The 18543-nt window shown below is 41.4% G+C and overlaps 2 protein-coding genes across 3 annotated transcripts; both read left to right on the plus strand.

Annotated features, from left to right (window-relative positions):
* Positions 1–5464: 5464 nt before the first annotated feature.
* Positions 5465–8724, plus strand: wasf3a (WASP family member 3a). Its single transcript, XM_034550604.1, has 8 exons — positions 5465–5597; positions 6383–6517; positions 6618–6771; positions 6853–6970; positions 7066–7250; positions 7873–8091; positions 8182–8477; positions 8567–8724. The coding sequence occupies exons 1-8, from the start codon at positions 5465–5467 to the stop codon at positions 8722–8724; spliced, it is 1398 nt and encodes a 465-aa protein (XP_034406495.1).
* Positions 8725–10178: 1454 nt separating this feature from the next.
* LOC117742968 (V-type proton ATPase catalytic subunit A) lies at positions 10179–17527 on the plus strand. Of its 2 annotated transcripts, none has more exons than XM_034550669.1 (15): positions 10179–10367; positions 11026–11123; positions 11439–11567; positions 13324–13538; positions 13620–13757; positions 13839–13990; positions 14105–14267; positions 14453–14561; positions 14827–14949; positions 15030–15144; positions 15534–15597; positions 15721–15924; positions 16141–16235; positions 16577–16748; positions 16837–17527. In XM_034550669.1, the coding sequence occupies exons 2-15, from the start codon at positions 11042–11044 to the stop codon at positions 16927–16929; spliced, it is 1854 nt and encodes a 617-aa protein (XP_034406560.1). In that variant the 5' UTR covers positions 10179–10367; positions 11026–11041; the 3' UTR covers positions 16930–17527. The 2 variants fall into 2 exon arrangements, with proteins under 2 accessions (XP_034406560.1, XP_034406561.1); XM_034550670.1 differs by having other exon boundaries at positions 11031–11123.
* Positions 17528–18543: the final 1016 nt, after the last annotated feature.

The raw sequence follows: 18543 nt of genomic DNA on the forward strand, positions 1-18543 counted from the left end.
AACATTTTCCCAGGAATGAGTTCACCTGTATGGTAACACAGAGAAGTTGGCCTGTTGATGCCTATTAGAAGAAACAATTGCACTTGGCACATACAAATGTTTTTTTCATGCTGGGCACCAATTTATTGTCAGCGCGTGAAAAAAAGAAACCGCAGCAGACAGTGGCATCGCATGAGATCCTCTTTCATGCCACGGTGAAGCAGCCCCTTTCAACTCGGTGCTGTATCTCCCAAACAGTGAGAAGATGGGGAGGGGTGCTGTAAGAAGGATAGAGCTTACTTCATCTGCCATTGTAAGTGCACCCGAGTTCAACCTTAATGTAAACCTTTGCAGGCAGGATATGAATAGGATGCTCTCTATAAAAATATATCCTGCTGGTTAATCCGGCAGATGGCCACAGCAGCGGACACTACAAGCGCGGCTGGCCACTGCAGGAGTAACAGGGAACGTCCGATCAGCAGCCACTGTTCAGCCTGGGAGATGTGGAATCAAGATTCTTAACTCCCCTTAGCAACGCTGGGAAACAGAGCCGTCAGTTTAGATCCATCAAGTTTCTACTTAATCTCGCCCACCACTTTTTTCTCTCCATTTTCTCTTTTTTTGTATCTTCCCCTTTTGTTGTGGGGATTAAGCCAAGTGGTAAAACAGTGATTTAATGATCTTTCCATGGCTATGTGCACCACTTAAACCATGAGACAAACAAGCTGAGGCATTCTAAGAGTCACCCCCACTAAAGGCGGCTGCTAAGGAACTGTGAGGCTTTTGATACGGCCTTAAGCTCTGGCTGATTATTTTTCCCACTGTCGTGGGATGTGCCGCACTCTGCTCTGGGAAAATTTAAGGTTTTGTGTATTGTAAAGGCCCATTGTAAACAAGATGAGAAGAAAACTGTTGAAAAATTACTTGATGATGGCTTTAGATTAACAAGGTATGGTGAATTTTAATGATTTGTTAATGCAGAAGAGAAGCGGTTCTACTTTATTAACGCATGAGAAAAATATTTGAAAATTAGATACATATAACTATTTGACACAGTTGTGGTTAATTATTTTTTACTTTAATTAATTGAGTAAACTTTAGTGATAAACAAACCCCCAAAAAGCCAGGAAGTGTACATTGAGGTGTTATTATTATTATCATTATTATAGGCAAGTTTAAGAAATAACTTTGAGGCTTAGTGGTAAGGCCACAAGGACGAGAAGTTCTAAAACAATAAGTGCAACGCATAAAATCTCAATATTCTTTAATATTTCTATAAAAGTGTTTCAAAAGTTCATCTCTTACCTAGGATGTCTCAACGGATAACTCAAAAGCTGCTCCCTAGCTGATCATGTAGCTGATCAGCAGCGGGATCTATTCAATAAAGAAACATATTTATTAAAGGTACCCTAACAAATGAATGTAAAACACATCTACAGAGATATGATCCTATTGGGCTGCTTACAGCTGTCTTTAATGGCATATTTAGTCATTTTTACAGTCATCTAAAAGAACATACAGTATATAACTCACAGATAAACTGCTCATTCACTTGTGCTATACCAAAAATAACCAAAAGATGGCACCAAGTGAAAAGCAAAGGTATAGAGTATGAGCTGCAGATGACTAATAAGTGTGGCACCTAATGACCAGGTGAATACTACAGCCCTGTGTCATTTGAGACTTAACTTCCCTTCTCAGTAAAGTTTAAAGGAGTGCTCCAATGATCTGGTATTTCCATGAAGGTGGGGCACTCACAAAAATGTCAAAAACAAAACAAAGGAGGCTGATATGTCCTGACTTGTAGTCCTTAGTATGGATCAAGCACAAATAAAGCACCAAACTACACTTTCCATATTTAAATGTATACTGTCAATGTGAATTATAGATTACATACACAAAGTCCTCTTTGTGACGAGTAAACTAACTTGAGCTGAACTTTAATAAAATGCCGGTAAATGAGCAGGGCTGTTATGGAGCCCTGACTCCAACAGCCAAAGTTTCCAACACACCGAATGAAGCATTTCAATGTTTCATAACTGCCAGATATGGATACCTCAAGTAAAGGGGTCCTGAATCACTTCTCCCCATGCTCGTCTGATTACTCCCACTTTGCCAATGCAACTCTTTAAAAGTTACTCATAATTTTAACAAAGAAACTACACAATACTTTCTTTTGATACGGTCAGACGGCGCTGAATGAGATTCTAACTCTCACCTCAAAGCTAAATGTGAAAACGTGAGTGTTAAGGATGCACACTGATGCTCAGTGTGTGTAGGTGAGCATGTGGCTCACTCACTGGGTAATAACTGACAAGGCATTGGCAGTGATCCGTATGGAGTAGGACTAGAAAGCCATAATAGGAGGACAAATATCGGAGGAGAGGCAGTCTGGGCGTCGGTGTGTAATGGATGATAGAGGTGTTAGTGTTTGGGACGGTGTGTGGTAAGTGGGTAAGCTGGTGGTGTGATACCAGCAAGGTCAATGATGGTGATAATGGGGAGGGTAAGTACTGTATTGGGGTTAATACTTCTGAGCTGGCCAAGAGATTATGGCACTATATAAAATATGGAAGACCCCTCAGGGAAATGCTTTGCTCCCATTGCTTAACAGCAAACAGATGTCATCAAGAGTGCATGTACCAAAAGACAGTCAGAGATAGAGGATATCGGAGGTGTTCTGTGTGTAATTGGTTGACCATGACAGAAACAAATACTGTATGTACGTTAAAATAAAGCTTTGGAGATATAATCCAATGTGAGGCTGCTCTTCTTTTTCTGTCACTGCACTTAATATAGGATGGGAAAAATATGCAACTAATTTTTCTGCATCCTGATTAAAGTCACATCTAAACGTCAAGAGAAAGTTATCAAAAGCTTTTGTTGCCTCTTTTTGGATTTAAAATGGTACTCCTTACAATACAAAGCATTACATGGTCAAGCCTGAGGAATAGTTGAACATTTTTAGAAATATATTTTTTGCAAAGAGTTAGACAAATAGATGCAACTCCCACGCCTCTAATCTTAAGGACGAGTGGAACCAGAAGCCAAATCTGTGTGCACCTTTAACCTTTTTGTGCATTCCTCCCTTTGATGTTGTGGGTTGTACACTTCCTGTTTTCATCCACTGTCTCTTCCACCCCTCTTTCCCCCCTTTCTTCTTATTGTAATGCACTTTGTAACTTATGTGAAAAGGGCTAAATAAATTAAGTTTGCTCGCTTGTATAAAATGCCCCCTGAGCACTAATGCAAATAAGTTAATTTATGCTACTAAAACTAAAATGGAGATGACATCGAGACAGTTGCATGAAACAATGTCTCTGTGAAACAAACAATACTCCCGTAGCACTATGTTTTGTAGTACCAGGGCGTATTTACTAAGATTTAAGCCCTCATATCTGGGTTACATTAGTCCCTCCCGCAATCCAGATGATGCCATCTGTGAGAAATCAAATGCAAATGAAATGCTGAGTGTCTCTTTTCCCGATTAATCCAAGTTGTCCCAGATGACTACACTGATGTTGCGTTATATAAATTACATTTTTTTCAGTTTGGGACTCTTGGTCAGACAAAATAAGGAATTTTAAAACTTGATGTTAGGGTGTTGGAAAACTGTGAAGGGCATTTGAGCTATTTAGAGACTTTTGCAGCCTTTAATTGATGAGTTGTTACTATAGTTAGAAAACACCATGTTAATATCCAATTCATAGAAGGCCGCAAGTTACTTATATTCATAAAAACATAGGAATTATACATCCGGAAATAAAACACTGGATGTCAAGCGGCTGGCATGATGACTGTGATTGGATGACTGGAGTAAATCTGTTCGCTAAATCCCTTAAGGCTCAAGCTGTGATTTGGACCCGAGGGATTTGTTTTCAGAGTGAACTCCGCCCTGCAGAGATGACTACAGTCAATGTCCAGCACACGACTGCAGCCGGCCAGCCAAGGGTTTGTTTAATTTGGATGAAACAGCTTGCACCAGACTTGTACTGCTCCCTCTCGGCGTGTTGACGTGAAAATAAGCCTCTATGGTAGGATCCGTGAGATACATTTGTGTTTGTTTTTCTGCTTTTTAGATATATGTTTCGTGTCCGTGTATGATTGAGTTGTCTGCTGTTGGAGCAGTGAGGTGTTGTGCCAGCATGTCGGTAGTGGCAAAGTGCGGTTAACGCTCACGCAGTGAATTATGGGAAATCCGCGCTCACGTGCCACCCTGAAAACACTTGCTTAAATTTGAATGACAATTTAGTATTATTCATAAATTCAGTTTTTGTGTGTGATTGGGGAGGAGTATACATATTTTAGGTTATTTTAACAAAGTAATTTTACTTTTTGGGGGGAATAAATAAATAATTTGTTGTGGAAGCTTTAATTTGTCAATTTGATTAATTAACACAAAAGCATGTTTTTGCTATATGTAGCTGTGAAGCACTTGATTTGCTTGTAAAAAGGTATTTCTTATTTCTGCCATTGCGACATCAATATGGAACAAACTGCTTGTTAGGCTTCAATTGTAACGGTCTGTTGACACTATTGAGATAGAAACCAAAAACATTACCCCACATTTATGACTTCATATTAGGCTTAATATTTGTTAAAACGCTAGAAGGTGAACCGCATGTTTGTGTTCATGGCTCCAAGCTCTCACTGCCAATGATGCAGCTCAATACGTTCAGGGTTCGGTCTGACATGTTTGGTGCACCGAATATGAAAAATTATGGTAATTATGGTAAGTTGATGTTCTTATTGTTATAGTGTGCTGGCTGTTCTCAACCTATAATTACTGGCAATCACTCAATCTCTTGTTTCAAGTCCATTTAATACAGGAGTGTAAAGTGACTTGCAAATGAAATGGAAAACTGCCACATCTGTAGTCTTCACACACCCCCCCCCCCCCCCACCCCCACCACACACACAAGCACGCACACACACACACTCAAAACAGCTGTGATGAGCATGTTTCATCCTAATAAACATGTAATAGGTGTACCACTTTGATAGGTGGTGATAAATTGTTCATTCAAAATGTAACAAAAATCAGGAAAAGTTTCATTTTGATGCTGTCCATTACACTTTTAACAACTCTTTTAAACTAATATAATCAAAACAAAAAGTTAGAACAGTCTGCTGACTTAACACGTTAATTTAATTGAAATAGACCATTACAACAGATAAAGAATATACTATTTATATATATTTTATTGGAATTGATTTGTATTTGACACTTATTGTATTTGACAATTCTAGAGAAAGTACAGACATAGTGAAAATCATTTACAATACAGTATTACATGAACCTTTATGCAATGCATAGGTCAGTTTAACATGAATGCATTTAGACACTTTGTTTGATACACTTGATGTAGCTTTATGAATATGGTTTAATGTGTCCATAGCTCTAGTCTGCAGGTAGTACTGTGGTATACAATGAGCTGTCCTCTGTCCCCCAGCAGGTGCCGTGGCCGAGATGTGAGAGTAGGTCATGCCTTTGCTCAAGAGAAACATTCAGCCTCGGCACCTGTGCCACGGTGCAGTGCCTGATGGGATTGGCAACGAGCTGGAATGTGTAACCAACAACACGCTGTCCGCCATCATCCGCCAGCTCAGTAGTCTGAGTAAGATCACTGTTACTCATATTTAGTTTGCATTACAGCATGTTCAGATGCTTTTTTAATGTGAGGTTAGTGCGGGAGGGAAGCTGCTTTTGAACAAATCCACCCAAATGAGCATAAAACAAGTTATTCACTGCATTAGGAGTGCTTAAATGGTCTTGATCAGAAGAATACAAAAATACCATTTGACAGTGTTCGACTATAACTTTTAGCCCAAAAAACATTATTCTCCAACACTAGTACTGACATCTATCTACTGTACACTTAAATCAGCCAATTTGTAATTTGAAATATGTGAAACAGAGTAAAATGTGGAGGGAAAGACAATTTTGGGAAGCACATTTACTCCTGGACATCTGAATGCTCTGATTAGTGTGTGTCTGCGTGGACTTAGTGAAGTTACAGGAGCTTAGAGCTTACCGTAAAGCTTTGTATCACGGGCAGATAGGATGGACAGTGAGTGGGCGGAGACACAAACAGAGGCAGTCTAATGATAGCTTCCACATTAGGTGGATCAGAGCTGTTTGACGTGTGCCATTAGTGTGGTTGTGGGCAGGGCCCAAACACTTAACGTGTGTAATCTAGAGAAATAGAGAGGATCCAGAAATGTACAAACATAAGATGTATTTTCCTGTCTCATGCAATATGTTGCACTTATTTCTTCACCTCAGAGGTTTGAAACACCTTTCAATGCTTCAGCATCTATAACAATATGATTCAATGTGACTTTCCATAGCATCTATAACAGCTTCCTTACCTTCCCTGCTGGTTCTTTGCCCTTTTTGCAGGTAAACATGCAGAAAATGTTTTCGGGGAGCTTTTTAACGAGGCCAACACCTTTTATGGGCGCGCCAACTCACTCCAGGACCGCATCGACCGCTTGGCCGTCAAGGTCACCCAGCTGGACTCCAGCGTGGAGGAGGGTTAGTTCTGTGGAAATCCTCTGTCTGTGGATTTAAAGACTTATTTTCATTGTCACATGCATTGTATTCAACTTTAAACTCTTGTCTTGCTGTTTCGTAGTCTCTCTTCAGGACATTAACCTGAGGAAGGCGTTCAAAAGCTCGACTGTCCAGGACCAGCAGGTTTTGTCCAAAGACAGCACTCCGAGCTCAGTGGCTGAGATGCACAACAGCAGCGACAGGCCTCCTCCCCTCGGCGACCTCACGGCCTACAGGTGCAGCATGCGTTGTAAAAACTACAACTAAAACAATGATGAACATGTTCAGTCCTCTCATTGTTTTTTATTTGAATACAGAGAGGATTCCACTGATGCCATGAAATTCTACTCTGACCCGTCGTACTTTTTTGACTTGTGGAAGGAGAAAATGCTTCAGGACACGGAGGACAAGAGGAAAGAAAGGAGGAGGCAGAGGGTGAGAGCTCACCCTTACCCACTGCTTTATTCGTATCTATTTGCCAAGTGGGTAAGTCATCTCCTATTTTCTGTCCCTTCATCCATATTTCCCAGGAACAGAAGAGGTGTGTGGAAAGCAGCACCCTTCAGCGCGAGGTGAAGAAGGTGAGAAAGGCTCGAAACCGCCGGCAGGAGTGGAACATGATGGCATTCGACAAAGAGCTTCGTCCAGATCACCGCCATCCGCAGAGTCTTCCTCGAGGGGCATCATCTGAGGGCTCTCTCTCCCCGGACGGCAGGTTAGTGCTTATTTATATATTATATAATAGAAAGTAGAGATGAAACCTAGGTAATTGATGTTTTTAAATGTCACAAACTGCACAGCTCTGGAGACATTTTTTCCACTGAAAAGTTGTTGCATCTACTCTTTCTGAAACAGTATATTAAATATTTTGGGCTAGTTTGATATTCACTGGCAAGTCACGCAGCTGTGTGTCCACCATGAAAAGTATTCGGGTTATACTGTAAAAATGTAAATAATTAAATATGATAATTTTTTTTCTGATGACATTACATGTTCTCTATCTATCTGTTCCTATGTTACCTGTCAATCTTTTTTTTAAATAACTGAGAAAAGTACAATTGTATCTTGAAAACAGACCTTTGAAAAGGTGTGATATATGCAAAGATATGATGATCAAAGCAAAACGTACAACAGTGGAAATTGTATTGAAAATTAAAGACAAAGATTGGGAGGAATGAAATATACAATGTACTTTAGTAGGAGGGGTTGATCCTATGAATATGACCTTGTGGCTCAAAGAGCAATGCCACTGTCGTGTAAAGCTTGCATTTTTATTTCATAACAACAAATGCACCATCTGGACATGTGAAGCTCTCTGTTTTTCTTTGTTTATCCAGGCCTGACCTCCTGGGATACCCTGTCCCTCCAGTGCCTTCCCAGGCGGCTTGTAATCATGCTCAGTCACGTGATCACGTGTCTGGCAACGCACACCCCTCACCACCTGTGGAGCATGAATACCACAGCATTGACTACAAGAGAGTAACCTATGCCGCAGCAACAGAGCTTCTCGCTGCGGACCGAATGAACGGTTCAACACATCCACCTGCAGATTACAAGTATGTCTTTGTTGCATGATCAGATAAAGAATTACATATAATATCTTCTTTCCACAGTAGCATAATCCTCTTTCTTTCACTGTCCAGCAGCTCTCTCCCCCCGCCTCCTGCCCTGGGCTCACCCATCCCATCAGCCCAGACAGCCTTTGGTTATCCTCTGGTTGCGCTACCACCAACATCACATAATGGAGTTTTGCATGGAGGCCCAGGCTACCCACTCCCACCTGTACCTCCTCCAGGGTTGCACATGTTCCCTCCTCCACCTGGACCCCCACCTCCACCCCTCCCTCCCCCAGTTCACCGAGCAGGACACGGTGGAGGTGGCGGTGCTGAGACTAAACCTGTGAGAGATGGGAGAAGTGACCTGTTGTCCGCCATCCGCATGGGTGAGTCGGGGTGTTGGCATCGTTTTTGACTTTGTGTGTTCTGTGTGTGCGACAGGTGAATAACACGTGATCTTGTGTGCTCTTATCAGGCATCCAGCTGAAGAAAGTGCAAGAGCAGCAGGAACAGCAGAGCAAGCGGCAGCCGGTGGGTAACGACGTGGCCACCATCCTGTCTCGGCGCATTGCGGTGGAGTACAGTGACTCTGATGACGACTCTGATCTGGACGAGAACGAGTGGTCGGATTGACGGAGCCCAAAGTGTAGAATCTAGCTGAAGTGTTGCTTCATTGCATCTTCAATACAAATAAAGCAAAGCTGTGAACCACTCTCTTTGGCTCCACCTAGTGGACTCTGCATGCCACCGCTGCCAGAGCGCCGTTACTTCATCTTGCATTATTCAAGATTAGCTTTTCATGAGGAAATTGCATGAGGGTGCAATTTGTACCATTCTTCGAAAACAGGTACATTTTCAGGTTCACATTCAGAAGTTATGAGTTCTATGATCCCTTAACGTTTAGTTTTCTGTCACTGATTAAATGTGAGCCATTAGTTTTCTCACTTTGAAAATCTAAACTGTGTGTTAATAAAATGTCCTCTTCTGGTAAAGTGACACCTTGAACACACCATACTCATTGATGAAATGTGCAGTAGACCCTAAAACTGATGTCCAAGTTCTAGGCCTTTTTTTCACTGAAGACTTTCTGAAGTTGCAGTAGATAATAATAAATAAATAATTGATTGGCTGTATTCCATTAAGCTGCTTCAGTTTCAAGATCCTGGTAATGTGCACCGCGACTCATTGTCACACTAGTTTACTGGGACACTTGAAAAGAACAGAGGCATCATTGAAGTTATAAGTATCACATGTGCTTTTCCTAATATGACCAATTGAAATGTCTAATATGGAAAAGGCCTATTATTTATAATCAAGTGCATCAATATATGAAGTAAAACTTTGAAGGATTTCAGTATGTATTTTCAACATTTTATGAACTTACTTGGACCAAATGTACCCCTCCCGATATTATGTAATTCCATGCAACATTATGTAATTGCTACCTCAATCTGTGACCATTTCACTACCACGGTATGTGTAGTAGGGTATCATGACCAGTCAGAATACAGTTTTGTTCTGCCATTAAATTCTTATTTATTGTGATGTGTCTTTGAAAATGTGGACATATGATTTTAAAAAGTCAGTATTAGCTCGAAAATTGTGTCGTGATTTTCTCCTATTTGACTATTTCCTTCTTCCTCATCATCTTCCTCAGTTTATATAAACTGTTTCTGGGCACCATCATCTAATAGTAGCTATATTTATATTATATGTATGACCTAAATAGTATAACACATCATAATGTTTTTTGTATTCATATCCAGATATGCAGAAGCTTTATTATTTTTGTAATATGGACATATGTGTCTGAAATAAAGTTGAATTGACTTGAAAATAAACATTGTGTGAGTGGCAGGCATTTAGTTATTATCTTGAAGCTGTTGTGAATTGTTCCATTGGTTAAAAAGCACAGTTGTAGCTGATAATCCCGACAAACATATACATGAATTTGTAAATATATTGTTGTTGTACCTTGGTTCATTTATTTGTTACGTGTGTATTGGTTTATATCCAGCAGAGGTCAGTAATGCGCCTGGTGGAGGTTTAGACCGGCGGAACTTATCGCCGACTGGGAAACTACTGAGCTGCGGACGCCATTTTGGCTCCACGGATAGCCCGCCGAGGTAGTCCAGGGGAAACCAGCGGAGCCACAATGGAGATTTTTTCTTCCCGTGACAGTCCTGTGCCTGTCAGGTGATTAACACAGTGTAGCTCCTCCTCAACCTGCTGCGTTATAAACGAACCCGGAGAACTAACATACACATTGAGACACGGTAAGACATTGATATCATATGAGCTTCTAACCGTTTGATGTTTTCTGACTATCTTGGACCAAATGTTATCGTCAATGTAACGTTAGCGTAACCTTTCCGTGGCGATGATGAGGACAGCTTGTGTTTGCTAGCCGGAGGCCTGATCAGATTTGCTCTCAATGGTGCGTGTCTGCAGTGAGACGCAGTATGACACCATCTCGATGGCTGTCACACTCGTGACTATCTCAACCTTGTCTTTAACCGTGGATGAAGGGAAAGGCCTTAACTCTGTTAGCGTTTGACCTTCCTCTGACTTGGTCATTGTACTGTACTCATGATCGAATGCACTTAATGTAAGTCGCTTTGGATAAAAGCGTCAGCTAAATGTCATGTATTCTGTAGAGAGCACCGTGCTCTCCCTGTGAAGTGGGATGTTAATGCCCATGTCATCGTGAAAGTATAAAGTACGCTGACATATTTGCACTGTAACTAACGTTATCATTGGCTGAGGTGCGATGGAACTGCGTGTGTGCGTGTGTGTGTCCAACGATGTTAAAGATGTGTCTGCTGACTTCAGTTTAAATTGGCAGCATCTATATGATACATATTTGTGTCTCATATACTAGTTCCTCATGTTTTCCTGTCTCATATACTAGTTCCTCATTTGTTCTTGTTGCAGGACAGAAACTATCAAAATGGATACCTCAAACCTTCCCAAGATCCAGGATGAGGAGCGAGAAAGCGAGTTTGGATTTGTTCATGGAGTTTCTGGACCAGGTCTGTTTCATGGCCCCTTTTAAGCCACGTTATTTTGTATGTATTTGAAAAATCTAATTGCATTAATAATAAAAATTCAAAGCAGTTTAAATGTTTTGCAAACAAAATGTAAACAAAACGGACTAACTACTCGTATATAATATTTGGATGGTTTATAAATTTCAGCATAAGTCACCTTCCAACGGTTTTGTTCATTACATTTTCCTTTTGAGGATAACCTTGCAGTTCTTTATAGCACTTGAAGTCAACTAAGGGTCTATACATTTGTTAACTCCATAAAGTGTCATTGTATAAACGTCTGTATTTCTTTGACAGTGGTGACCGCTACTGCGATGGCAGGAGCAGCCATGTACGAGCTGGTTCGCGTAGGTCACAATGAGCTGGTGGGAGAAATCATCCGTTTAGAGGGAGACATGGCAACTATCCAGGTCTACGAGGAGACTTGTATCCTTTCTGCTGACATATTACCCACCTCTGATATACATGTAACAAATCATGACCATGAGCTTAAGACTAGATTCACATAATGAATGTTACAAAAGATACTTTTTAGAGCTACTTTACAGTGCATCCGGAAAGTATTCACAGCGCTTCACTTTTTCCACATTTTGTTATGTTAGAGCCTTATTCCAAAATGGATTAAATTAATTATTTTCCTCAACATTCTACACACAACAACCCATAATGACAAAGTGAAAACTGTGTTTTGCAAATCTATTAAAAATAAAGAACGAAAACATAACATGTACATAAGTATTCACAGCTTTGTTGAAGCACCTTTGGCAGCAATTACAGCCTCAAGTCTTCTTGGGTATGATTCCACAAGCTTGGCACACCTATTTCTGGGCAGTTTGTCCCATTCTTCTTTGCAGAACCTCTCAAGTTCCATCAGGTTGGATGGGCAGCGTCGGTGCACAGCCATTTTCAGATCTCTCCAGAGATGTTCAATCGGGTTCAAGTCAGGGCTCAAGTCAGGGCTCTGGCTGGGCCACTCAAGGACTTTCACAGAGTTGTCCCGAAGCCACTCCTTTGTTATCTTGGCTGTGTGCTTCAGGTCGTAGTCCTGTTGGAAGATGAACCGTCGCCCCAGTCTGAGGTCCAGAGCACTCTGGAGCATGTTTTCATCCAGGATGTCTCTGTACATTGCTGCATTAATCTTTCCCTCAATCCTGACTAGTCTCCCAGTTCCTCCTGCTGAAAAACATCCCCACAGCATGATGCTGCCACCACCATGCGTCACTGTAGGGATGGTATTGGCCAGGTGAGGAGCAGTGCCTGGTTTCCTCCAGACATGACGCTTGGCATTCAGGCCAAAGAGTTCAATCTTTGTTTCATCAGACCAGAGAATTTTGTTTCTCATGGTCTGAGAGTCCTTCAGGTTTTCTGCAAACTCCAGCCGAGCTGTCATGTGCTTTTTACTGAGGAGTGGCTTCCGTCTGGCCACTCTACCAAACAGGCCTGATTTGTGGAGTGCTGCAGAGATGGTTGTCCTTCTGGAAGGTTCTCCTCTCTTCATAGAACAACACTGGAGCTCTGTCAGAGTGACCATTGGGTTCCTGGTCACCTCCCTGACTAAGGCCCTTCTCCCCCGATCGCTCAGTCTGGCTGGGCGTCCAAGAAATTTTTCTGTACCCTTCGCCAGATCTGTGCCTCAATACAATTCTGTCTCGGAGGTCTACAGATAATTCCTTGGACTTCATGGCTTGGCTTATGCTCTGATATGCACTGTCAACTGTGGTACCTTTTATATAGACAGGTGTGTGTGTGTGTGTGTGTGTGTGTGCCTTTCTAAATCATGTCCAATCAACTGAATATAGCACAAGTGGACTCCAATCAAGTTGTAGAAACATCTCAAAGATGATCAGTGGAAACAGGATGCACCGGAGCTACATTTTGAGTGTCATGGCAAAGGCTGTGAATACTTATGTACATGTTACGTTTTCGTTCTTTATTTTTAATAGATTTGCAAAAATTAGCAAAAAACAGTTTTCACTTTGTCATTATGGGTTGTTGTGTGTAGAATGTTGAGGAAAATAATTAATTTAATCCATTTTGGAATAAGGCTGTAACATAACAAAATGTGGAAAAAGTGAAGCGCTGTGAATACTTTCCGGATGCACTGTACGTGATGATAATTGTGTGTCTGTGTTTTGAAGACTGGCGTGTCAGTTTTGTGGTTTACCTTAACTTCATGCCACAGCCGGTGTGTCTGTCGGTGACCCTGTCCTTCGGACGGGAAAACCACTCTCTGTAGAGCTTGGACCAGGAATCATGGGCTCCATCTTTGACGGTATCCAGCGTCCACTGAAGGACATCAATGACCTCACTCAAAGTATCTACATCCCAAGAGGAGTAAACATTGGTGCTCTTAACAGAGACCTGAAATGGGAATTTACGCCCGGCCAGAGTCTTCGGGTAAGACAAATAGTCTGAGTGTGGTGTGAATTTCTCTCCTCTGTAAATGTTCTGACTAATTTCACATAATCTCCTCTCTAGGTCGGCAGTCACGTGACAGGTGGCGATATCTACGGCATGGTGTTTGAGAACTCTCTTATAAAGCACAAGCTGATGCTTCCACCTCGCAACCGAGGCACCGTCACCTACCTAGCCCCACCAGGAAACTACGACATTTCTGTGAGTGTGTCCAGAGGCAAAGCGCTTGTTTTTTGGATCAACATTTCCGTGGGACTGATTTTCTGACCCCGTTGCATTCAGGATGTGGTTCTGGAGCTTGAATTTGAAAGTGTGAAGGAGAAGTTCACCATGATGCAGGTGTGGCCGGTACGACAGATTCGCCCAGTCACTGAGAAGCTTCCTGCGAATTTCCCGCTGCTGACGGGCCAGAGAGTTCTGGACGCACTTTTCCCGTGAGTAGTAGAACTATTATTGGGTCTATTTTGGGTCTTCACATGTGAGGAACTACTTATTTTACATTGTGTGATTTAACATCTGTTAAACTAAATGACCGTGGTGCTCTACAGGTGCGTGCAGGGCGGCACCACTGCTATACCAGGAGCCTTTGGATGCGGCAAGACGGTGATCTCGCAGTCGCTTTCCAAGTATTCCAACAGTGACGTCATTATTTACGTCGGCTGTGGAGAGCGCGGGAATGAAATGTCTGAAGTGTTGCGGGATTTCCCCGAGGTAGGTGGAAGAAATCAAAATATCCAATTAGTCATATCTGTGACTTTTTACTTTACTGGGGTCATCTTCAGCGACTTACTTATATAAGAATAAACGAGTAAAGATAAATTATGATTTCAATATTTGTTTAGAGCAAAATGTCAGCCTTCCTATTGTATGATGTTAACACTGCTTATGCCCAACAGCTTACTATGGAGGTTGATGGCAAGACCGAGAGCATCATGAAGAGAACAGCACTGGTTGCTAATACATCCAATATGCCTGTGGCTGCCAGAGAGGCCTCAATTTATACAGGTACACACCATTCACTTTATAGGGAACCGTCTCATTGGTTAAGCTTGAGTGCCAGTGGAGGTTTGTGCCAAATTTAAAGAACGTTGCTCAATGGCTTCCTGAGAAATGCGTCCCAGTGTTCGCGACTGTCGCTGGCACAAAGGCATAAATACAGAGGGACTGTTCCCTTCCCTGTCACTTTATAAGCAGTGGGAAAACACTTCTCTCCTGTTTATAATTGTTGGGAGAATCCAATTAGTAAATTTGATGCATTACACCTCTGCAGGGATCACGCTGTCCGAATACTTCAGAGATATGGGCTATCATGTGAGCATGATGGCCGACTCAACGTCTCGATGGGCCGAAGCTCTGAGAGAAATCTCTGGAAGATTAGCTGAAATGCCTGCTGGTAAGTTCATGCTGGATGTGATTGATTTCATGTATTTGTAAGGACAGTGTGAGACAGTTTGTGTTCATCTTTGTCTGTAGACAGTGGATATCCTGCTTACCTGGGCGCCAGGTTGGCCTCCTTCTATGAGCGCGCTGGGCGTGTGAAGTGCCTGGGAAATCCAGAGCGAGAAGGCAGCGTCAGCATCGTAGGAGCGTGAGTTGACTTTCATATAAGCATTGAAAATACTCAAATTTCTGTTATACAATTTTTAAATCAATTTGCAGTTGGTGCATTGAAATCACAGAGGATTAAAAAGTATTGTAATTGAATTATTATTGAGCGCTATTGTTCTCAGTAACAATGAAAATATCCGTCCCCAAGTCTTCCATTTTTTTTTTATATGATTGTTAAATTTGTGCAAGATAGTGGGTGTTGAAAATGTCTTTGACAGCTAAGCTTTGTGATAATCTTTACATATTCTTTAGTTCCTTTTTCATGGGAGTAAGAGAAGAAGGCAGCCTAACGAAACAAACCTAGGCATGCAAGATGCATTAACAATGTATTAGTCTGACTTTTCCTTAAATACTGTGCATTCCTGTTAGTGTGTCGCCCCCTGGTGGAGATTTCTCAGACCCTGTCACTTCAGCCACATTAGGCATTGTTCAGGTAAGCAATGAGTATTGACTCGTCAGCTCTTTCCTTACACTTAATCTGGCAGTCAATATATCTTTTTTGCACACCGTTGTTGGTCTGTGTCAATCTCCAATGTTTTCATATTTTTTTGTTTAGGTGTTCTGGGGATTGGACAAGAAGCTAGCTCAGAGAAAGCACTTCCCTTCAGTAAACTGGCTGATTAGCTACAGCAAGTACACACGAGCTCTGGATGAATATTATGACAAACATTTCCCTGAGTTTGTTGCTCTTCGTACAAAAGCCAAAGAGATCCTCCAGGAGGAGGAGGACCTGGCTGAAATTGTGCAGCTTGTAGGCAAGGTGAGGTTTCAGATTTTATATTAGTTTTTATTTCATTTTTTTTCCCAATGCACACATTTTTACAGGCAGTTAATAGCTGCATTTGATGTGTAAAATCTGTTTTATAGAAGAGGCTTCTATAGAGTTAATGATGCATATTGTTTGTGTGCTGCTTAATAATCAACAACTCTGAAAGAATACATTGGACTGATCCTCGTGATGTTGTTTTGTTTACAGGCTTCTCTTGCTGAGACCGATAAGATCACTCTCGAAGTTGCAAAGCTCATTAAGGACGACTTCCTGCAGCAGAACGGTTACACCCCCTACGACAGGTGAAGACAGAACATCTCATCAACCACAAAGCACATCTTTTCTATTCAGTGGGCTTGAAATTTCTCTCCCACCTTTATGTATACAATGAACACATTGAAATAGCTTCCACAACAACTGAAGACATACACAAATGTTCATATTTAAGTCCTTTTGTAAAATTGGAATGTAGAAAGATACGGCAACTACACAGATTAGAAATAAATGTATCTATCTATTTTAAGACATCCAAGTGATTTCTGCGGGAAGAAATGAAAAACTAAATGTTGGACACACAATATTTTCCCGTCCCTTGATGGTTACATAATCTAAGCTTCACACATTCTCCTGTCCCCACACACAGGTTCTGCCCCTTCTACAAAACCGTCGGCATCCTCTCAAACATGATCGCCTTTTACGACATGTCCCGACACGCGGTGGAGTCCACAGCACAGAGCGACAACAAAATCACCTGGGCTATGATCAAGGAGCACCTGGGAGAGATCCTCTACAAAATCAGCTCCATGAAGTTCAAGGTACGATTGCTCCTCATTTCGTGAAGGGTTTCATATGTCTTTATCAGTCAAGATAAATAACGTATTCTCTGCTCCATGGATTCTTTAGGACCCCGTTAAGGATGGCGAAGTGAAGATCAAAGCAGAATTCGCCCAGCTGGTGGAGGACATGCAGAACGCCTTCAGGACTCTGGAGGAATGAGTTTTCCTACCCGTCGGATCCTCTCCCAACTATCCAAACCCTAGTGCAGTGCAACCTCGTGCAGATTGAATGGCCCGTGTTCTTAATGTCTGCCTCAGTCATGTGAACTCTTTTATTCCCTGGTGTTTACGTCCACTTACACATTCCTGCCCAAATTTCCTTTTCATTTGGTTGATTTTTGACTATACTTTATAAACCCAGTACTGGAATCCCCTCAGACGCCTGAATATATGGTTTGCTCAGTAAATGTTGCAACAAGCCAACATGTTGTGGTTAAAATCTGCGGGCCCCAATCAGATGCTTTACCCCAATGGCTGCATCAAAGAGATGACAGGGATGTTTCTTTTCCCCCAGGTGTGACCGTGATCAATACATATTTAATTAAATCTAATGGGAACATGAACAAAGGTAAAGGGACAAACGCACTCACTGCGTACCGAGTGATGAGTCATTCTGCCACCTCTTTCCTCTTAAGTGTGACCGTAATATTGTGGACTTGTGATTATTGTAAAGAGTTGTGTGTCGTATCGCATGTCTCACTATTATATTCGTGGTATGTTGCTGTCTCCTAAAATAAATATTTAAGAAAAAGACTAAAGTTCATTGTGTCAGAAAGATTTGTTCATGTTTGATTTTGTGTAACCTATATCAAGCATGTGACAATCACTTTATTTAAAATCTTGCGATACAAAGTCTACTTTACGTTTGAAACAGCTGAACAAGAGTAGAATCAACGTTTGACTGCTGCAACTCACGACCACACGATGTTCAGTGAAGGACTCTGACCTCTAGGTGGCAGACAGAAAAAACGGACTCCTCTTGAAGCCTTATTTTCCCCATGAATGTGTTTTTAAAGGCTTTGAAGAAGTGAGAAGAAAACATGACACACTACACCAAACCCTGGTTGACACGATCGTATATAGTGTATCTTTTTTCAACTCTTGCTTCAATCAACAGTGCAATATGTATGCTTAGATGGAGAGAAATATTTGAGTAATTATGCCTTCTGTCACATCAGTTCAATTCATCACCACTTTCATTTTATAGAAACCATGAAAGGCTACATTAGTATGTTTTTAACTTATTGTTAAAACAGACCTGTAATTACATAAAAATAGCTTTTTCCACATTGTGTGCATAACTTTGTTACTGTACATAACTAAAGCATTTGAAAACATGCTATCAAAGTAGTTTTTGAAAACATTTAATAGAAATATCATTCTTATTGACTTTATCAGCTTTTCTGCTTGAAATACTCTTAGTTAAGCCTGACTTGCAGCATTAATTCCTCCAAAATAGATAATAGCTGTTATCTCGGGTCCCGGGCTCCATCAAGACTAATGGACGCATAACCCACAGGAGTAAGCAGAATCTTTTCTTTCTGCATTGATTCATCCCATCCAGACTCACACTGGTGGACATTAAGAGACTTCTGTGGTCTCAGGATTCATCCGCTTATAGCTCACAATGCAGCTGCCTTTCTTTCTCTTTGTTCAGTTCGTGAAGACTGGCCGACGGGCAGCGTGTGTGTAAATATGAACAAAACTGAAAGTGAAATAGAATAATAAAATTCTCCTCTATGTAATTAATGACTATAATGTCTCTTATTATGAG

The sequence above is a fragment of the Cyclopterus lumpus genome, chromosome 14 (assembly GCF_009769545.1).
Source record: "Cyclopterus lumpus isolate fCycLum1 chromosome 14, fCycLum1.pri, whole genome shotgun sequence".
NCBI classification, from domain to species: Eukaryota; Metazoa; Chordata; class Actinopteri; order Perciformes; family Cyclopteridae; genus Cyclopterus; species Cyclopterus lumpus.